A 17339-nucleotide genomic window follows, 5' to 3' on the forward strand; every position below is an offset into this window, starting at 1 on the left:
TGAAAACACACACGAGGAAAAAAAAAAGAAAAAAAAATCAAGGCAAGTCATTGCGGGAGAGCACGGCAGCATGTCCGTCCTCTACCGAGCCAAAAAGTAAAGTGGTTACTCAGCCAAGAGGTGTGAGTGAGTGGGGTAGCCAGTCTACATCCCCCCCCCCCCCCCCCGCTAACTAGCGGATGGGGTAGTTGTCCCTCACTATAATTATTATGGCTCGTCTTGCAGCTACGCCGAAAGTATACCCCTATAAATAGCGGAGGGTTTGTATCTACGCCAGAACAAAAGGCTTTTTTACGTAATAATTCCGAAACTTATGACATTTCTACATAACCATGGTGTTCTTTCAAAAGAATTCAAGTGTCCCAAGTGTTGTAAGTCTTACAGTTTACGTTCACGGCAAAGTTTGTAAGCTTAATACAGTACAGTACTAGCTATTGCTACTCATCATCCAGAAACATCACTCCAGCTAATAAGGGAAGACAATATGGCATTCCCGGTCAGCTTAATAATAAAACATTTTACAGAGAATTATGGTACCTTAAATAGTGACTGATGCGGCTAGCGCGTGCAGCACATCCACGTACCACTTGCCAGAACAGGGGAGCAATGACATAACGTTAATTTGTGATCAAAGCAAGCAATGGCAGAGCAGAGAACATTCGAGTGGCAGCCAATCATGATCTTATGATTGGACCATGTTAAGATATCTCAGACTTGACAAAGTCGCAGCTTTCCTTATGGTCATTTTTCTAAATCATCGTAGAGAAATTGTGCTAATAAGAAAACTGTGCTCGAAAGAGCTAACTCAGCTGCAGTCACACCATACGTGTTGTTTCACTATTACTTCTGCATAAAAAACCATTTTCTGGTAATTTTCTTGTTGTTTTGTGAGATTTTCCTGTTGTTATCTTCAACAAATTGCGTTTTAATTTTCCCACCAGAGGACTCCCATTACTGTAGGGTATGTAAGATGGTGGTAATAGGAAAACTAGAGTTTGGTAGATGATACCATTAAAACACAAAATAAGAAAATGGACATGAAAATCTCTTTTGCATACAAAAATTGCTGGGTGGGGTCAAATAAATAATTATCAAAATAATGCGTTCGTTATAAAGTGATTAGAGCAATTTTTATATTTGGCAGAAATTGGTATTTACAAAATTAAAGAAATCTGAACTACAAGATTCTACGAGTGAAAAAAACCATACTTCGAGATGGAAAAAAAACGCGAGATATATACCCTATACTAAGCTTCCTGGGATGAATGTAGCTTGTTGGGACAGAGTAAGATAAGAGTACAGCAGTCTAAGGATACGGCTCCTAGGTTAGGTTAGGTTAGGTAGGAAACATCCGGTTAGGTGATGTTCTTGTGTCTGTAAATTGTGATTTTTCACTCTGTCCCAACAAACTACAAAGCCTCCAGCTTCCTACCTAACCTAACCTAAAACAACCGTCCTTTTCCAGATTGGGGAGGGGGGACTACACCCGACTGGTTATCCTCCCTCAAGACTTCATATCCTTACCTTACTCTAAACAACACTGTATCCCTGTACTGGCATCTGACAGACTTCCTTTCTGAAACATTGCTTTTCAGTCATATCACCGAATTTCAATCACCATTATAACTTCAAAAGTATAAAAGTACTGTATGCCTTTCCAACAATATGGCAAATAGGTTAAAACATCAATGAACATAAAAAAAACGCATATGTGAAGTATAAATCCTCAGACTGACCACTTAGAAGAAAAATGGTAGTGGAAACCATTTCCAATAGGCTACAGAAAATTGGAAATTAATGTCTATAGTCATTGAATTGAAAATTTTTAAATATAAGAAGAATCTTGGTTATTACTGGGGTCTCGACAGCATTTTAGAGTATATGGACCAAGTATTTAACTAGAAATTAATGTATCATATATTCACCAACTAAGGGTCCCAACCTAACCTAAGATGCCTACACATAGGCCTAGTGACCAACCCCTACGAAAGTGGGTAATGTTGCATTAGTAACGAATAATCTTTTCAGAGAACGTAGGTGGGTTTGCTAATGTATTTTAATGTGTATTGGACGATTTCCATAAAGATAGTGTCACAACCATGTAATAATATACAATGAAACCAATATTTCTAGTCACGATGACGCCTTCTCAGTTCCCAAACATCCCTGATGTAACGATACCCTGATTTCTACAACGAAACCTTAGTAACAAAAAACTGTAAACTATTTACCATGAATTAATTAACATTTTACCGGAACTTACCATGGTATATTAGGAACATAAATAATTATAGGACTGACCTCTCTATCTAAGATATTAGGGAACTTCCTACACGGTCAAGGACTGCGATACACACCAGTTGTACTGTATTGTAGATTGTGCAAAACACTGCTGGGTAGACTTGTTGTCAGCACCTTCATATGCTACTTTTAATGAAATTATTAATATTGATAAATATTTCGGATTTTAACTTTAATTTGATTTGCAAATTGGACTGGTTATAGCCGAAAATCAAGCTTTTTTTTTTTTTTTTTTTTTTCAAGACAATCTGTACTGACGTTGCCACAGTTCCCTATCTACCTTATGTCATTTTTTCATTCTAATTTAGACAACGTCCAATATTAATACGATTTTTTTAGAGATAAAGCAACAAAACTAAAACTAAGAAATGAGGGTGTAAAGAATCTCTCTCTCTCTCTCTCTCTCTCTCTCTCTCTCTCTCTCTCTCTCTCTCTCTCTCTCTCTCTCTCTCTCTCTCGTAAAACAGTCATATGAATAACCGATAATAACGGAAAAACAAAATCTTAAACGCGTTGCTTTTGACAAGCAAGATATGGTCTATTTTACAATTCATTATATGAAACACAGAAAGCGTCTGATAACTAGAAAAAATACTTCTAAAAACATGCTGCTAAAAATAAAATTAAAGAAAAATTTTCGGATTTTGTCAGGTGTTTCAAACAGGAAAACAAAATATTGATCATAAGGTGAATTCGAGATGGCTTACTGCAAAGCTTTGGGTAAGGTATTATAGAGATTATCATACATAGGTTCTTTAATTTAGTAAGAAACGCCTGATATCGCCTTAGACTAGTTTTCTTTTATTATAGCACATTGAAAGAAAACTATCTTTATGGATAACTAAAACACTGATAATTACGGCTCTAATTAATAAATAAAATTTAGCAGGATAGGCCTACGGAAGCATGGCTAAATTGAAAAGAATTAAATTAGATTAATTCAATTACATTACCGTTGTTTAATTATCAAGATTACTTTCGTTATTATTATTATTATCATTATATTATCTTTACTACTACTATCATCTCCATCATTATCTTTCAGAACACTATCATAAAGGGGCAAGTTTAGTTTGTCCAGTGTATTTCTATAATAATACTGCATTATATTCTGTCGATCAACCCCCTTTTGCTAATTTTATGAGTAGGCTATTTATTTAAAACTATAATTTTGTTTGTCTGAGATTAATTTTCTAGTTGATAAAGATAAATATCTTGGTTAAATATGGGTATGTATATATATATATATATATATATATATATATATATATATATATATATATATATATATATATATATATATATATATATATATATATATATATATATGCATATATTTGTATGTGTGTGTACATAAAAGCAGGGCCACACATATCCAGATGTGAACGTGCCTGTGAGCTTGCATATAAGCTACACAAAGACCTCATCAAAATTTATTTTATGCTATAGACATCGTGAACTGATATAACCCAGTGTGTACAATCTCTTTTAATTACGCTATAACCTATACACAATCTAGAACTGTACAGTGTAACTACAGAACGTAATTCACATGGCCACTATGTTAATCACGAAATTATATCTTTCAGTAAGATTTGCTTTTGGTAACGAATTTCATTAACCCTTAGCATTATCATTATTAATTACCTGCATCAGGTTAAACTTCTGTGACTGTTTCATAAAGCGTTGTTATCCAGTGAATTAATTATTAATAACTTTTAAAGCACCATGTTTACCTTAAGTTGAATTGGTATGTTCAATGTCACCACATGTAAACACAACTGAACTGTAACTAAAGTGGATTCTGTCATATCATGGATTTTGTTTATAAAGCAATGATTCAATAGCAGCAGTAACAGGAACAATAACATTCTTGGTATTTGCCATCGACTAACCAGAGACCTCTATGTACAAACTTACAAAGATGGACACTTTGCCATTAATGGCTAGTGCTTTACCAAGATTTCAATTTCAGAGTATCATGACCCATCATTTTATTATTATATGTACACATTATTGGCAAACAATTACAAATGCCTTGAACTGTCAGTGAGCACAATACACTATTCAGATATGTATAAGAACATGGCGTAATCCTAGGTTAGGTTAAGTAAGTGGGAGTGTTTTACAAGGAAGACGTTTCCCAAATGAGAAAGCATTTGTTGGCCTAATTTAAGTTTAAAGGAATTGCAAAGTATGATTACTATAGCAGCGTTGGTAAATATTCGACAAATCTTTACCTGTAAACATTGAAACTAAACATTCTCATCTAGCCCAGTCTTGAACGTTGTGTCCTTACTCATTGTACTGTACAATGTACTGTACCTCAAAGTATATCTGAACAGCAAATGTGTAACGCTACAAATATATTTAACTTGAGATATTTTTATTTGAATTCAACAGTTCCTAATCCTATTAAGTGAAAGTTCCAGACAGAATTTTTCAACTGGTTATCTCATATTTAGTGTACAGTATTTCTGATAACTGTTGGTGAAAACTATTCCTTATCTTATTTTTCCAAGTCCACTATATATTATATAACAAACATGGAAGTATAACAGCAGGAAATCACATTTTTGGGGTGGGCTACACCAAACGAGTGTACAGAATTACAAGTTATAAAGGACAGATATTGTACTAAATAGGCCCAAAAGTTGTATGAAATAAAGTGTTGCAATCCAAACTTAACACTGTATGCTAGGTCCTAACTTGAATATTTTTCACTATAGATGGTCTGGTCCTTTTGTGTAATATCCACAGCTTAGGCCTATAGATTACCCGACCAGGGGAACATCTCACACTAGATACCATCCCACCTAATTTGATCTCCAGTACCATAAGTACCAATTACAGAATTCACTCCATTGTAACCTTTCACCTCATAACCTACCTGGTACAGAGCCAGAGAGTATCTTGTCCTTGTCTCCCATTGAACATTTCACAGCTTAACACACTCCATAAGTTTTGGGAAATTTGTTTCTTACTGAATTTACTGTTTAATTAATTTACTCTTTTTTCATGAACCATTATCAGTGGAAAGGATTAGATTACTTTTTAATGGATAAAAGGTAGATTGAAGTCTGATTTCTTACTTAATAGGCTTTAAAACAATTAATGTTTACACCACAACCACTTCTTACACAAGCAGCAGCCATTGTGTTACTGAAGTCTAAGAAAAAAGCTGCCACAAGCACATAAGAATTGTAAATAGTAGGTTGACCAAGGCACCAGTCACCCATTGAGATACTACTGCTAGAGTGTTATTGGGTCCTTTTGTCAGATAGTACTAAATTGGGTCTCTCTCTGGTTACAGCTCATTTTTTCTGTCTACACTGAATATTCTGGGCTATTCTTTACTTATTCTCCTCTCTCCTCATACACCTCACAATACCAAGCTAACCAAACAGTTCTTATTTACTCAAGGGGTTAACTACTGTACTGTAGTTGTCTAGTGGCTACTTTCTTCTTGGCAAGGGTAGAAGTCTCTCTTTAGCTATAAGTAACTCTTCTACTAGGAGACTACAAAATCAAACCTTTGTTCATAGTCTTTTGTAGCCTCTGTACCATGGTTTTCCACTGTCTTGGGTTAGAGTTCTCTTGCTAGAGGGTACATTATTCTGTCCCCTTAGATTTTCTTTCTTCACTGGGCTATTTTCCCTTTTGGAGTCCATGGGCTTAAAGCATAATGCTTTTCTAAATTGCATTCTAGCTTGGCTAGTGATAATAATAATAATATGCACAATAAGAAATTATCAACTCCCACAACCGTAACATGAGTTGTAATAATCACATTACAGGCTACTCCATACATTATTATGAGTGAATAATCTCCAAATTATGAAAAAATTCTTCTTCCAGTCTTCTTTCTTGAACTTATTTCTGAAATTTTATTTCAGAGCTTGATAAGCCTACCTAATGCAACAAAATTTACATTTTCACCGGATATAGTTATTAACAGTAGATCAGGGCTTCTCATCTATTACCCGAACCATTTACATATTCACCGGATATGGTTATTAACATTAGATCAGGGCTTCTAATCTATTACCCGAACCATTTCCATATTCACCGGATATGGTTATTAACAGTAGATCAGGGCTTCTTATCTATTACCCGAACCATTTCCATATTCACCGGATATGGTTATTAACAGTAGATCAGGGCTTCTTATCTATTACCCGAACCATTTCCATATTCACCGGATATGGTTATTAACAGTAGATCAGGGCTTCTCATCTATTACCCGAACCATTAAGAACATCAGTATCCGATTGCTATGCAACTACAGTATCAGATTTCTGTGTTTTATAATTATATTACATTTTATTCTTTGTTTGCCATTGTAAATTAGTTTTAAGCATCTCATTAATTCCGAAAGTAAAAGGTAAATAGATGAAGTACACAGGTTTTATAAGTTTTTATTTACACTGTATTTTTGGACACATTTGCACTTAAAGAGATGCAGACTTCCAAAATATAGCTATCCTTATTCAAGTTTTAACTCATCAGAAAAACAACCTAAATGTTAGGACTGATCCTAGTCAAAGTAAGATTATTTTCCTGACTTATGTTACTCTTAATAAAGAAATTCTCTTTTGCACATCAATGACCTTCAATCTAACAAGACCTCCGAGGAAATGCGAATAATTATATAACTGAAATCTGCAGTTGTTTTAATTTTCTTTTTAAAATATCCAGTAAAATTAGTTTGAAATATTGCTTGTAATTTCTTGAAAACCTCTCTTTGTTTCAGATACATTTTACAAGTAATTATGTACTATGATTTATTACCGTGTAGGTTTAACATAAAACTATTCAATAATTCATATATAAACATAAACTATTCATTCATAGAGTCTATTTGAGATAAACATATCTTACCAATTAGTTTTACTAGAAATTAATGATAATTCACGAATGAATTACAGTAGAATTCTGTATCACTGAAATTTTATCAACAAAGCTAATTATAAAAAAAGTAAAAATTATTGGTCATTTTCTGTATTAAGAATAATTTCTTAAGCCTATTTGGCACTTGAGCGATCCAATGAAATGTAAAGAGAAGAATATTTTACACTGTAAAGATGTATATAAATATGTATTATTTATGAATGTATCGTGTATGTGTTATTATGCATGTTTTCATATAAATGTATATACACTCTTCATACCTGCCGTGCTTCATAAAATATCAAAATAATTAGAACCAGTTACATTTTAAGTCTCATTTATCTTTTGCTCAATTCCAGGAAAGTTACTCCCAGAATTCAGTTATGTGCTTTTCTTCATGCGAGTCTTGTTCCTACATAGTGACAAAGGGTATGTCAAAATAAATTTTTAATCATTATGAAATATTTTACAAACAACATATGAGTATGCCATGTATTAGTAAACAGTCCACATATACATTATCTACACTGGTATATACACCATTGAGCACTTCCTCTTGTATTTGTGGCCTCATGTGGAAGCTTCCAGAATATTACAGCTTCTGGAAGAAGTGTGAAAAGATAAAGAGTAAATAGAGGAGAGTTAGAGGCCCTAACGTACGATGAAGGTGAGAAATTTTATTCTAGATAAAATCCAAAGTGTAATTTTAATAACTATATTAAAAAACTCTATTACATGACCCTAATCTCATATTCAAAATCATTTAATACTTTACATGACAATTTTATAAATATTTAGTTTTAAAAAAATAATAAAAATGCTTTGGTCTGTGTAAAGAAACTAAATACAGATTTTAAATAAGTACAGTAAAGTACCAAATTCATTAATATTAATTAAATATGATAATGAGATAAAAATGATGAAAAGAATGAAGAACTGAAATTCATAATACTGTATGTCACTTCTGTACAGATTGAAATAGGATAGTTGATCAAGGAAAGGAGAGTTGGTGAAGTCACAGAGAGCAGCAGATGACATCACTGGTTCTAAAAGCATGTAGCACCAAGGTCAACTTAGGTTCAAATGCATTTATCTTGAATATCAGTTACTAGTTCATACATTCTTCACTATATAGGAGTTAAGATTCACAGAGCTCCTTTTCATACAAAATTAACGAGGTATATCAATAAACTTATAAAAATACCTAACAATTATTGGCACATTGAGTACATAATACTATTTACACATTTTGCTCAAACTGTGTGGAACACTGATTGTGGGTGCAAGTCATGGTAATTTGCTTTGATACACTGGCTGTCTTTTCCAAGGAAAGTTCCCAGGGTAGCGTCAGTAACACAAGTCATCATTCCAGTTTCACTATTTTTCAGTTTTTCATAGTTCACCCCACAACAATCACCACACTCCACCACGGATCAAAATTGCCTGACTTTAGTTAAAAGTTTGCATGGAACCATTTATAGTAGGGCATTAACACTTTTAGTTCATAACTCTAGTACCAGTGCTTCACATCCAGCAGACATCAACACTTAACAAATTATCTAATGCCTCTTCAAATAACTCGGTTATGGCAGTCAAGTTGTTCCCTTCCACAGCACAGCTCATATATTTACCCCTGGCTGAGCTGAAGGCTTGAGCTCCATGTACTGGAAAGGTACATGAACAGAATGTCCTTGATGATCGACAAGTAAATGTCCACGACGAGGGGAAGCTCCTATGACAACCACTGATTCTCCTTTCATTAGAACAGTTTCTCCTCCACCATCTTCTGTTAAGTTAAAACATCGCAGAAAATAAAAACAAGATAATTTTCTTTTATGAGAAAAAAAGTATAAATCAATTAGTATAAAACTCAATAGAAAGTATATAAGAAAAGAATCTGTCTTACATATAACAGACTACTACAGAACATGAATCACACAAATATCAGACACTTTGATCTCCAGATATATTTATAATATAACTTTCATATGAACTTACCTGGAAAATTCATTTTCATAAGTCTTGTTTGAGGATAACCCATTTTGTGATTTCCAGTTATGGTATAAGACCTACTTGGAGGGACTGGAGGAGGACGTTCCTAGTGAGAAAATGATGGTGGACAGTTATACAAGCTTTTCATTATTGGAACAAAACTCAGGTAATCCTGGAAAACATTTAGCTTCAAAAACTCAGCTTTTACAACTACTGTACTATACTTATACAGTACTACTGTAGCTGAACCAGTAGGAGTTGAGATTTAGTGCATAAAAATTAGTCCATAACTGTTTTCTTTTAAGTTACTGCAAGAAAGGCATTTTGTAAATTGAGGGAATCTGAATTTGAAAATATATTTGGTGTGTGACCTATTTGAAGTACTATACATTACTGAGATATACAGTACTTAATGTTGGATTAAATTATTTTTATAACATTTCTTTTTAAACTGAGAAGAAAAATAGTCATAAAGATCAGATTAAATACTGTATTGTAGGAAATATTCTGTCATTATACCTACCAAATCTAAACCAAATAGTGAGCAGGTTTGTTGAATCGTTTTCTGGTCACAGCGATCCATAACATCAGGGGGTGGTGTGCCTGCTATTGGCTGGGGCCGAGGGCGAACAGTACGTGAGCGAGCCCTCAACTCCAAATTGCGCTTGAGGGTGGGCCACCGTCGTCTAAAGTGCCAACCACGCCATACAGCTTGAATCAGTGTTGCTGCTCTGTGTCTTGTCTCTATCCGTAACATTTCTAACTGCTGCCTAGCACCCTCACTATAGAAAGTAATGATAAAATATTAAATGAGTTAATGGTAATATATCTTGAAAATCAAATTTAACATGATTTCCCACTGAAATGGAAAATTATCTTTAGGCTTCATTCAAAACTATTTCTGTTGCTAGAATTTGTATGATAAATTCTTTTTATACAGGACAGAATTTTACTTTTATGTTTGTGAATGTACAAACAGGCCTTTATAGGTTAAAGGCGGTAAAACAGAAGCTGAAAGTTTTTCGATATTTGCTTTTATTGTTAAAAAATATACAACTCTGACGGAATAATGGAAAACTTTTATGGACAAAATGATAATTCCACCTAACAAAACATAATCTATAAGAGCAGCTAATAATAACTGGAAAATTCTTTATATTGAATAAGGAATAGTTTCCAATGAAAAATAAAGAATAGCACAGAACTGAAACCTTTCTACTGTATTTTCTCTCTAAAGAATTCATAGTGTTAAAGTTAAATCATAGTCACCAGTATGCCCCATATAGTAATGCTTTGAATTAATGTTACTGTATTTGTAAGTTTTGTCTATTGATTTTCCAGAATTACAATACACTACACTATATGAAAATTCTTTGAAAGCTTTTCATATTATAGTTAAATTCCAGGTGAAAACACAATTATCATTTGAAGACATTTTGATACTTTACCTTAAGAATATATGTCGTTTTCCCAATGCCCATTGGATTGCAACAGTAGATGACTTGCTAATATCCTCAAGGGATCTCACAAAATATTCAAGTATAAGTTTACAATCATCCACCGTCTTATCTTCAATGCGACGTAATTTCTTGAAAGGTGCTAGCAGACGGTAGCGCATGTTGAACGTCTTAAAACGCATACGATGTGGATAACCACCAGCCATTAAGTTGACAGTTTCCAATACCTTATTTAGAAAGAAGCAAAAGAAACATAAGAAAAAGATTCTAATGCAGTAACGTGTACTATTGTTTAAAGTTACAAAAAAGTTTTTAGTTTGGAAGCTTTTAAGAAACCAATGATATGCAGTACTGTATTTAATCAAAATTGCAAGGAATATTAAGTAATGACAGTATAAATATATAACATTTAAAGGTTAAAGGTGACTGGTTTCAGTTCCGGTTCCATCAGAATAGATGCTCACCAGAACGTCAGCCGGGCAAGCCCAACCCCCCACTGTGGTGCCCTACCACAGCAGTAGCCTCCCCAGTAAACAGCTTAAACTCACGGTCCTGGGCGGGGATCGATCTCTTGCCATGCAAAATGCTAGGCAAACACGTTACCACTGTACTAGCCAGGAAGCTAACAATACTGAACTCATTGTTAATAATATACCTGCAGCGCACGAATCTGCTTTATCACTGTAGCTCTGTCAAAAACATTAGTTTTTTCAGAGCCATTTGAGCGAATACATCTGATAAAATGGGGTTTAGCATGTACCAAAGTCCTCAAGAGATTATCAAGACGAGTGTGAAAATCTTGAGTAAGTGTAGAAACAGGTTCATCACCATTTTGCCTTGAAAGAGAAACAGTTAATTAGTGATGTTGAATCTAAATCCATATTTTTTGTTTAAAAAAATGAAAAAAATATATAAATGTTCCTTCATACAAACATTTAGGATCGGTTACTTTTTTTCTGTTAAATTTCAGCATGTATTGTACAGTACTTTACTGTGATCAACTTATTGATACCCTACAGGTGCCCTAAAAGACAAGCTGCATACTATAATCAGAATTTTTTGTCTTGTTTAACTCTCTCTTAAAAAGGGCAAAGAAACTACTGTATATTTACCAGCAGAGCGAAACAAAAATTCATCAGATTTAATTTTGCATTTGTATTTACACATGCAAAAAATTCTTACTGATATTTGTGAACATTAAGCAAAGAATATGGTAAAAATTCTAAATTATAGTATAGTATTGTATCATGTAAAATAAAAAATCTAAATTTGCATTTCATTTGTTTCGTGAGTTTTAAACCACTGCCTTACCTCGTCTATTGCTTTAATTAGAAGTGGGCAACTCTGTACGTAAAAAAATATAGATGGAACTATTACAGTAGAAGGCAAAAAGTCTACCTCATGTTAAGTTAAAAACCATTATGTCATTAATCCCTACTCATTATGAAACTTTGCTCTTATAGTAATGCATATGCACTCAATCAAAAGAAAGGAACATGAATATTGGTATAAAGCAGGGGTTTGAATGCATAAAACATGAGGCTTATTTTTTTTACAATTACTTAGTTGAATATCTACTCAGACAGGAAGGTGAATGAATTATAGGATAGTTACACAGTATGTTCTCTATCAATTGTTGGTTTGTAGACAATATTTATAATGGCCCTTAAATAGCATGCTCTGATTCCTAAGTAATATCTTTATTCCTACTCAGTCAAACTCTCATAATCTTGGCTAAGTTAAAATATGATACAGTAATGATTTGAAAAGAGAAAAACTAAGCTACATTCCAGGATTTTGTTACATATCAGATTTAGCCATATATCAAAAGGTCCTGCTTTCATAGCATCTGTTAAGCTGAAGATTCATTGCACCAAAAAATATGCTTATAAACTGTGTAGCCTTAATGGAAATGTATCATATAAAGGAGCCATATAAATATGAAGTGGAACTACTCACAGATCTGTGTGTGAAGTAGGACTAATACGAAAGGAGACACCTCTTGGTACAGGCTCTTGTGAGAAAAGAGCTTTTAATTCTGAGCCAAATAGATGTGTCGCAAAGCCAAAGTTGCACGACTGCTTGTGGAATGCACAAACAAGGTCGTCACTTATGATGTCTCTGTTTGTGTCTGGAAAACAAAATAAACCATAAATCATTTATGTAATGCATATTTATCAAACAAAAATCAAGATCTTAACTGAAACAACATTTATTTATGTTGCATACTACCAAATTCATCATCATACTGGGCTACATTAAGATAATTTAGTGTTGCTTATATTTTTGGTATATTTGCAATTAAATTATTCTTAAGAATGCCTTTGATGCAGGGTAATGGAAAAGGTAATCATGCCAAAATGTTTACTATATTCTTATGGTATTATTATTATTATTATTATTATTATTATTATTATTATTATTATAATGTATTTTTGAGATGAAAATTACCATAAAACTAAATTGGAGTACACATGAAAATGTTCAAAGGTAATGATGATATATTCAGTCTATTAGAGTTTTATAATACTTTTTAATTGTGCAAACAGCAGCAAGCTGTTTATGTAGTTTGATATTATCTTACCAAGAAAATCTGAAGCATCGTAGACTACTCTGCTAGCAAAATGATGAATCCCAAATGATCTGCTATGGTTTGCCTTGGGCTCATATAATCTAGCATTTCCTTTATGTTGGACCTTTACTTTTTGTATGTAACTCTCTGGTGTACCTCTAACAGAGCCTTCAACATCTAACATACTTAATAAACCCGTACGCTGCAATGAAAGAAAAAAATAAAGGTTAAATTCTAATACTAGATACAGATATGATAATTTTTACCAAAAATATTTTAATTGACAAGTTATTATAACTTTTAAAATACAAGCTAAACCTCTAGACTAAATTAAGAAAATATCAATATCAAGAAGACAATTATGCTTCTTGATACCTGTATAAAGATACAGTATCTTGATGTCTGTTATACGTACCAGTGATGATATAAGATCAATGCATGGTACATTGTCTACATAATCCACTTCTACTTCACATGTAATACCCTCTTCCCTACAAGATTCAATTGATGACTTGAAGATATGAGTGTTGTAGAAATGTTGCATTGTCTCTGCACACAGATTAATGCAGAGATGTTCAAGGTGGGATGGCTGTGTAGAAAACCAACAAGTTAAAGAATATAATCACAAAATTACTGCAGTTATCAGTGAGTTTCTTCTTCAAATAAGGGTGCTATAAATACATAATTTAATATCATGAAATGCAAAGACAAAACCAGTTACAATAATTCATAGGAATTGAAATGTACAAATAGTATCAAAATGTAAATTTGAAAATCTCCGGTTAAATATGGATAAAATTATCATTGATAAATGAAACAGAAACAGCTTATATCCAAATTAAAACACATGGTTGGTATGAAATACAGTATTGCAGAAAAAGAGACCAGATGGTCTCACCTTGGGGTCTTCAAAGCCAAACATATCCAAAATGCCTATAAAACCATCGGTTGCATGTTTGACAGCATTATTCAGGACGCTCATGGACTTGGAAGCTTTAGAACCAGCAGTGCCAACTGTAGATGCATGTTGAGAAGCCACTTCAGCTTGATGGTGAACACTTTCATTGCTGCAGGGGATGTCAAGGTTTTACTTTGAGTTATTATATGTAACAGTACTCATAAACAGATGCTTACAAAGTATATAATTAAATGTAATATATTGCATAAAAAAACAAAATACGATCATGTTGATTAAACGTGTACTTGGTAAGGAAGACCTTAGAAGCTGTTGAGTAACATACCTATCAGAAGACAGGGTTCCAGAGGTGGAGCCGAGTCTCTTGAGGGAATTGGCTCTCCGGACTATAGTTGCTACTGTTCTGCAGTAGAGTGCCTTTGCCAGAGCATCGCGAGTCATATTTGACTGAGGGAAATAAAAATTGCTTATCAAATACAGCATCTTTGTTTAAACTGAAATCAAATCTCAAGATACCCATATGATTGAATTCATGAGGTTGGTTATAGAACTTTAGTAAATATTAAGTTGATTGCAATTAACCAGTTTTAACAAAATCATATACAGTATAAAACAATAAAGATACAAACTCTTCTACTTTTGCAGGTTAAATATTAATCTATGAAAGTCCTTAATAAACAACATTCTGTCTAGACTTTACTCACTTAGATTTACCAGACTTTATAAATATTACACTTGTCTCCATTTTCATTATTTAAACTTGCTTAAATAACAGTAATAAAATGTAATAACATTTAAAGTGAAAAGCAAAATCTTTGAGTGAATCAACTTCATGATGTTTAAAAGCATATCTATATAGAAATAATATTTACCATTAGAATCATTTTCTGTCCTAAACTATTGTTATACTTCCAAAATCTAGATAAGAGAAGGACACTATCTAAATATGAACATAAACAATGCATTACCACAAAGTACGAGTAATTAAAATTTCATACATCTTTCATATTTTGTAACTAAAGTCATAAGAGCTGCTTTCTTTTAGATAAGTGTTAAGGGTTGCGGTTGCATTTATATAAAATAAATGAAACCATAATCAACATATGCTTACCATATTGGCATCACACATGGATTTAACAAGTTGACCGCGGACATTGTGAGTGCGAGTAGTAAGACCACGGTAGAGGGAAGCAGAAGATACGCCTAATAATGCTGCAACACTCTGAAAAAGATATTATTTTGATATGTAAGTAAGGAACAGTACAGGCTGATAAAAAGCACAGTGTCTATAAAATAGTAAATGCAGTATTCATTACATGTATTACTTATTTGGTATAAATCAAAGTCTACAGTTACAGTAGTTCATTACTAAAAATATTAATAAAAGAACCCATGATATTAATTCAAATTTGTAACTAACTCTTTGAGGGCCAACCCCTTATTAAATAATTTGGTACTCAAGCCCTAACCATTCACATTTCTTTTTTAAAGAAAAAATGACTTAACTCATCTTAGCACAAAAACTATAAATGATACAACTTTACAACATTTACCATCATATAGCTCAAAACTGTACTGTGAATTTACTTTCTATTGATTTATAATTTACATATTTCGTAAAATTTACTTAAAAGTAATTATTAAATAAAAGATAAAAATTCTGGTAATTACTGAACAATGGCACCAAAGAGAGTAGAAAATGGAAATCGGACATAAAACACGTTTAATGGTGCTCAAAGGGTCGACTCTAAAAAACATTGAAAAATACCAATTCGACTGAAATTCAGCAAGCAATGTTCTTTACCTTGAGCTCATGACTACCACCTTGAATGTCAACTTCTAAACCTTGACCTTCAATAAAGGTAACATTCCCAAGGAGTAAAACAGCTGCAAGGACACGTACAACATCTAAGAATGGAATTCCAAGCACCCCTAGACATGCTTTCCAGGACTCAAATCTGAAGAAAAAATTGGGAAAATTTATCATTTGCAATAAAGAATATTTTCTATTACAATTGCTTGAAGTACATTACAGTTTATGGTTTTAAAAATAATCCCTTTAATGTGCTATCTTAATAGAAAAAATTAGGATACTTATCAATTATGTAAAATCTATTGGCAGTATAGCAATCATCATTATGTTTTTCAAAAGAAAACAAACATTTGCTTCAGAAAAATATAAATGAAAAAACTGATACTGAATAGATCACAAACAGATTTTAAATTGGTAATGTGACAATTATTCAATTGTCCCCTGATATCAACAAATGCAAGCTGATACATCAATAAGTTGAAAAGTTTTCATTTGAAAAACTTTGAGTAAGAGTCTCTTTTGACCATTTGACCAGGCTTTCATTGATATAAGCAATGATTTCCTTATCGTAATTTAATTCCTCCATCCGAGTGCTGTGTATGACTGTTTGAATATTATTCTATACATTATATGGTAATTTTAACTGTTCTTACTAGGATCTTGTTGGGATTCCTTTCACATGACAATTCTGAAAATGCTATGGATATTTCATAAAAGAACTGCATACTTTGGTAACTGTCATCAACACTGCTGGGACACAAAATATCACTCTATAGTTTTCTTTTTCATATGGGTTCTTCCACATCTTACACAAGTATAACTGACCATTGTAGAGGGAAAGGAGCAACATTTACAAACTAATCTGTTTAACAAATTAACATGGGATAAGCAATCACACTATGGTTTGAAGGTCATACAGAAGGGGGTAGAGGCCTCTTTTAAATTTTAGCTTATGCAAGAAAATAAAGCCCCCTAAGAAATTTTTTCTTTTAACCAATGTAAACCTTTAACCTTCATAATACTTTTAATACTGATCTATGAAGAATTGTTTTCATTGAATTGCTAGTTATAAATGAGCTCTTCAGTACTTGAGAGGTGGACACTCATTATAGGGTTTAACAGGTTTACATGTAAAGAATAGCTATTCGTGAAAAATTTTACTAATTTCTAAGCTCTTATGGTACAATACATTGTCAATCTGTTTAGGGTCAAGCAAAGCTAATTGTTATAATCTATGTAATTTTGTTAAATATAAAGTATAAAAGAATTTTCTGGTGGAGTGTCTTGAATGGATAAGGTAACCCTGTTGCTAAAGGTCCTCATCAAATTAGATGGATGATCCCAAGGACTAAACATACCTACAGTCTAGCTAGTTGATATCAGGATGTTTTAAATTAT

The 17339-nt window shown here is 32.9% G+C and overlaps 1 protein-coding gene and 2 long non-coding RNA genes across 7 annotated transcripts in view; 1 reads left to right on the plus strand and 2 right to left on the minus strand.

Annotated features, from left to right (window-relative positions):
* Positions 1 to 4088, minus strand: part of LOC137644118 (uncharacterized) — a 98758-nt gene extending 94670 nt beyond the window's left edge. For both annotated transcript variants that reach the window (XR_011045135.1, XR_011045134.1), the window contains exon 1: positions 3949 to 4088. This is a non-coding gene — a long non-coding RNA (uncharacterized lncRNA). The remainder of the gene's footprint in view (positions 1 to 3948) is intronic.
* Positions 4089 to 7522: 3434 nt separating this feature from the next.
* On the plus strand, positions 7523 to 9614 carry LOC137644122 (uncharacterized). The gene is made up of 2 exons (XR_011045137.1): positions 7523 to 7620; positions 9247 to 9614. It is a non-coding gene; the product is annotated as an uncharacterized lncRNA (long non-coding RNA).
* The window catches only part of dachs (unconventional myosin-IXb-like dachs), a 487051-nt gene continuing 477328 nt past the window's right edge, over positions 7617 to 17339 (minus strand). For all 4 annotated transcript variants that reach the window (XM_068377091.1, XM_068377089.1, XM_068377090.1 and 1 more), the window contains 12 exons: positions 15933 to 16086; positions 15240 to 15350; positions 14454 to 14575; positions 14111 to 14279; positions 13628 to 13801; positions 13225 to 13414; positions 12600 to 12771; positions 11296 to 11476; positions 10632 to 10867; positions 9707 to 9965; positions 9190 to 9289; positions 7617 to 8977 (listed from right to left, as the gene is read on the minus strand). In XM_068377091.1, the coding sequence (XP_068233192.1) occupies positions 8811 to 8977; positions 9190 to 9289; positions 9707 to 9965; positions 10632 to 10867; positions 11296 to 11476; positions 12600 to 12771; positions 13225 to 13414; positions 13628 to 13801; positions 14111 to 14279; positions 14454 to 14575; positions 15240 to 15350; positions 15933 to 16086 (2035 nt within the window). In that variant the 3' untranslated portion in view covers positions 7617 to 8810. The remainder of the gene's footprint in view (positions 8978 to 9189; positions 9290 to 9706; positions 9966 to 10631; positions 10868 to 11295; positions 11477 to 12599; positions 12772 to 13224; positions 13415 to 13627; positions 13802 to 14110; positions 14280 to 14453; positions 14576 to 15239; positions 15351 to 15932; positions 16087 to 17339) is intronic.

This window comes from Palaemon carinicauda, chromosome 7 (assembly GCF_036898095.1).
Source record: "Palaemon carinicauda isolate YSFRI2023 chromosome 7, ASM3689809v2, whole genome shotgun sequence".
Lineage (NCBI taxonomy): Eukaryota > Metazoa > Arthropoda > Malacostraca > Decapoda > Palaemonidae > Palaemon > Palaemon carinicauda.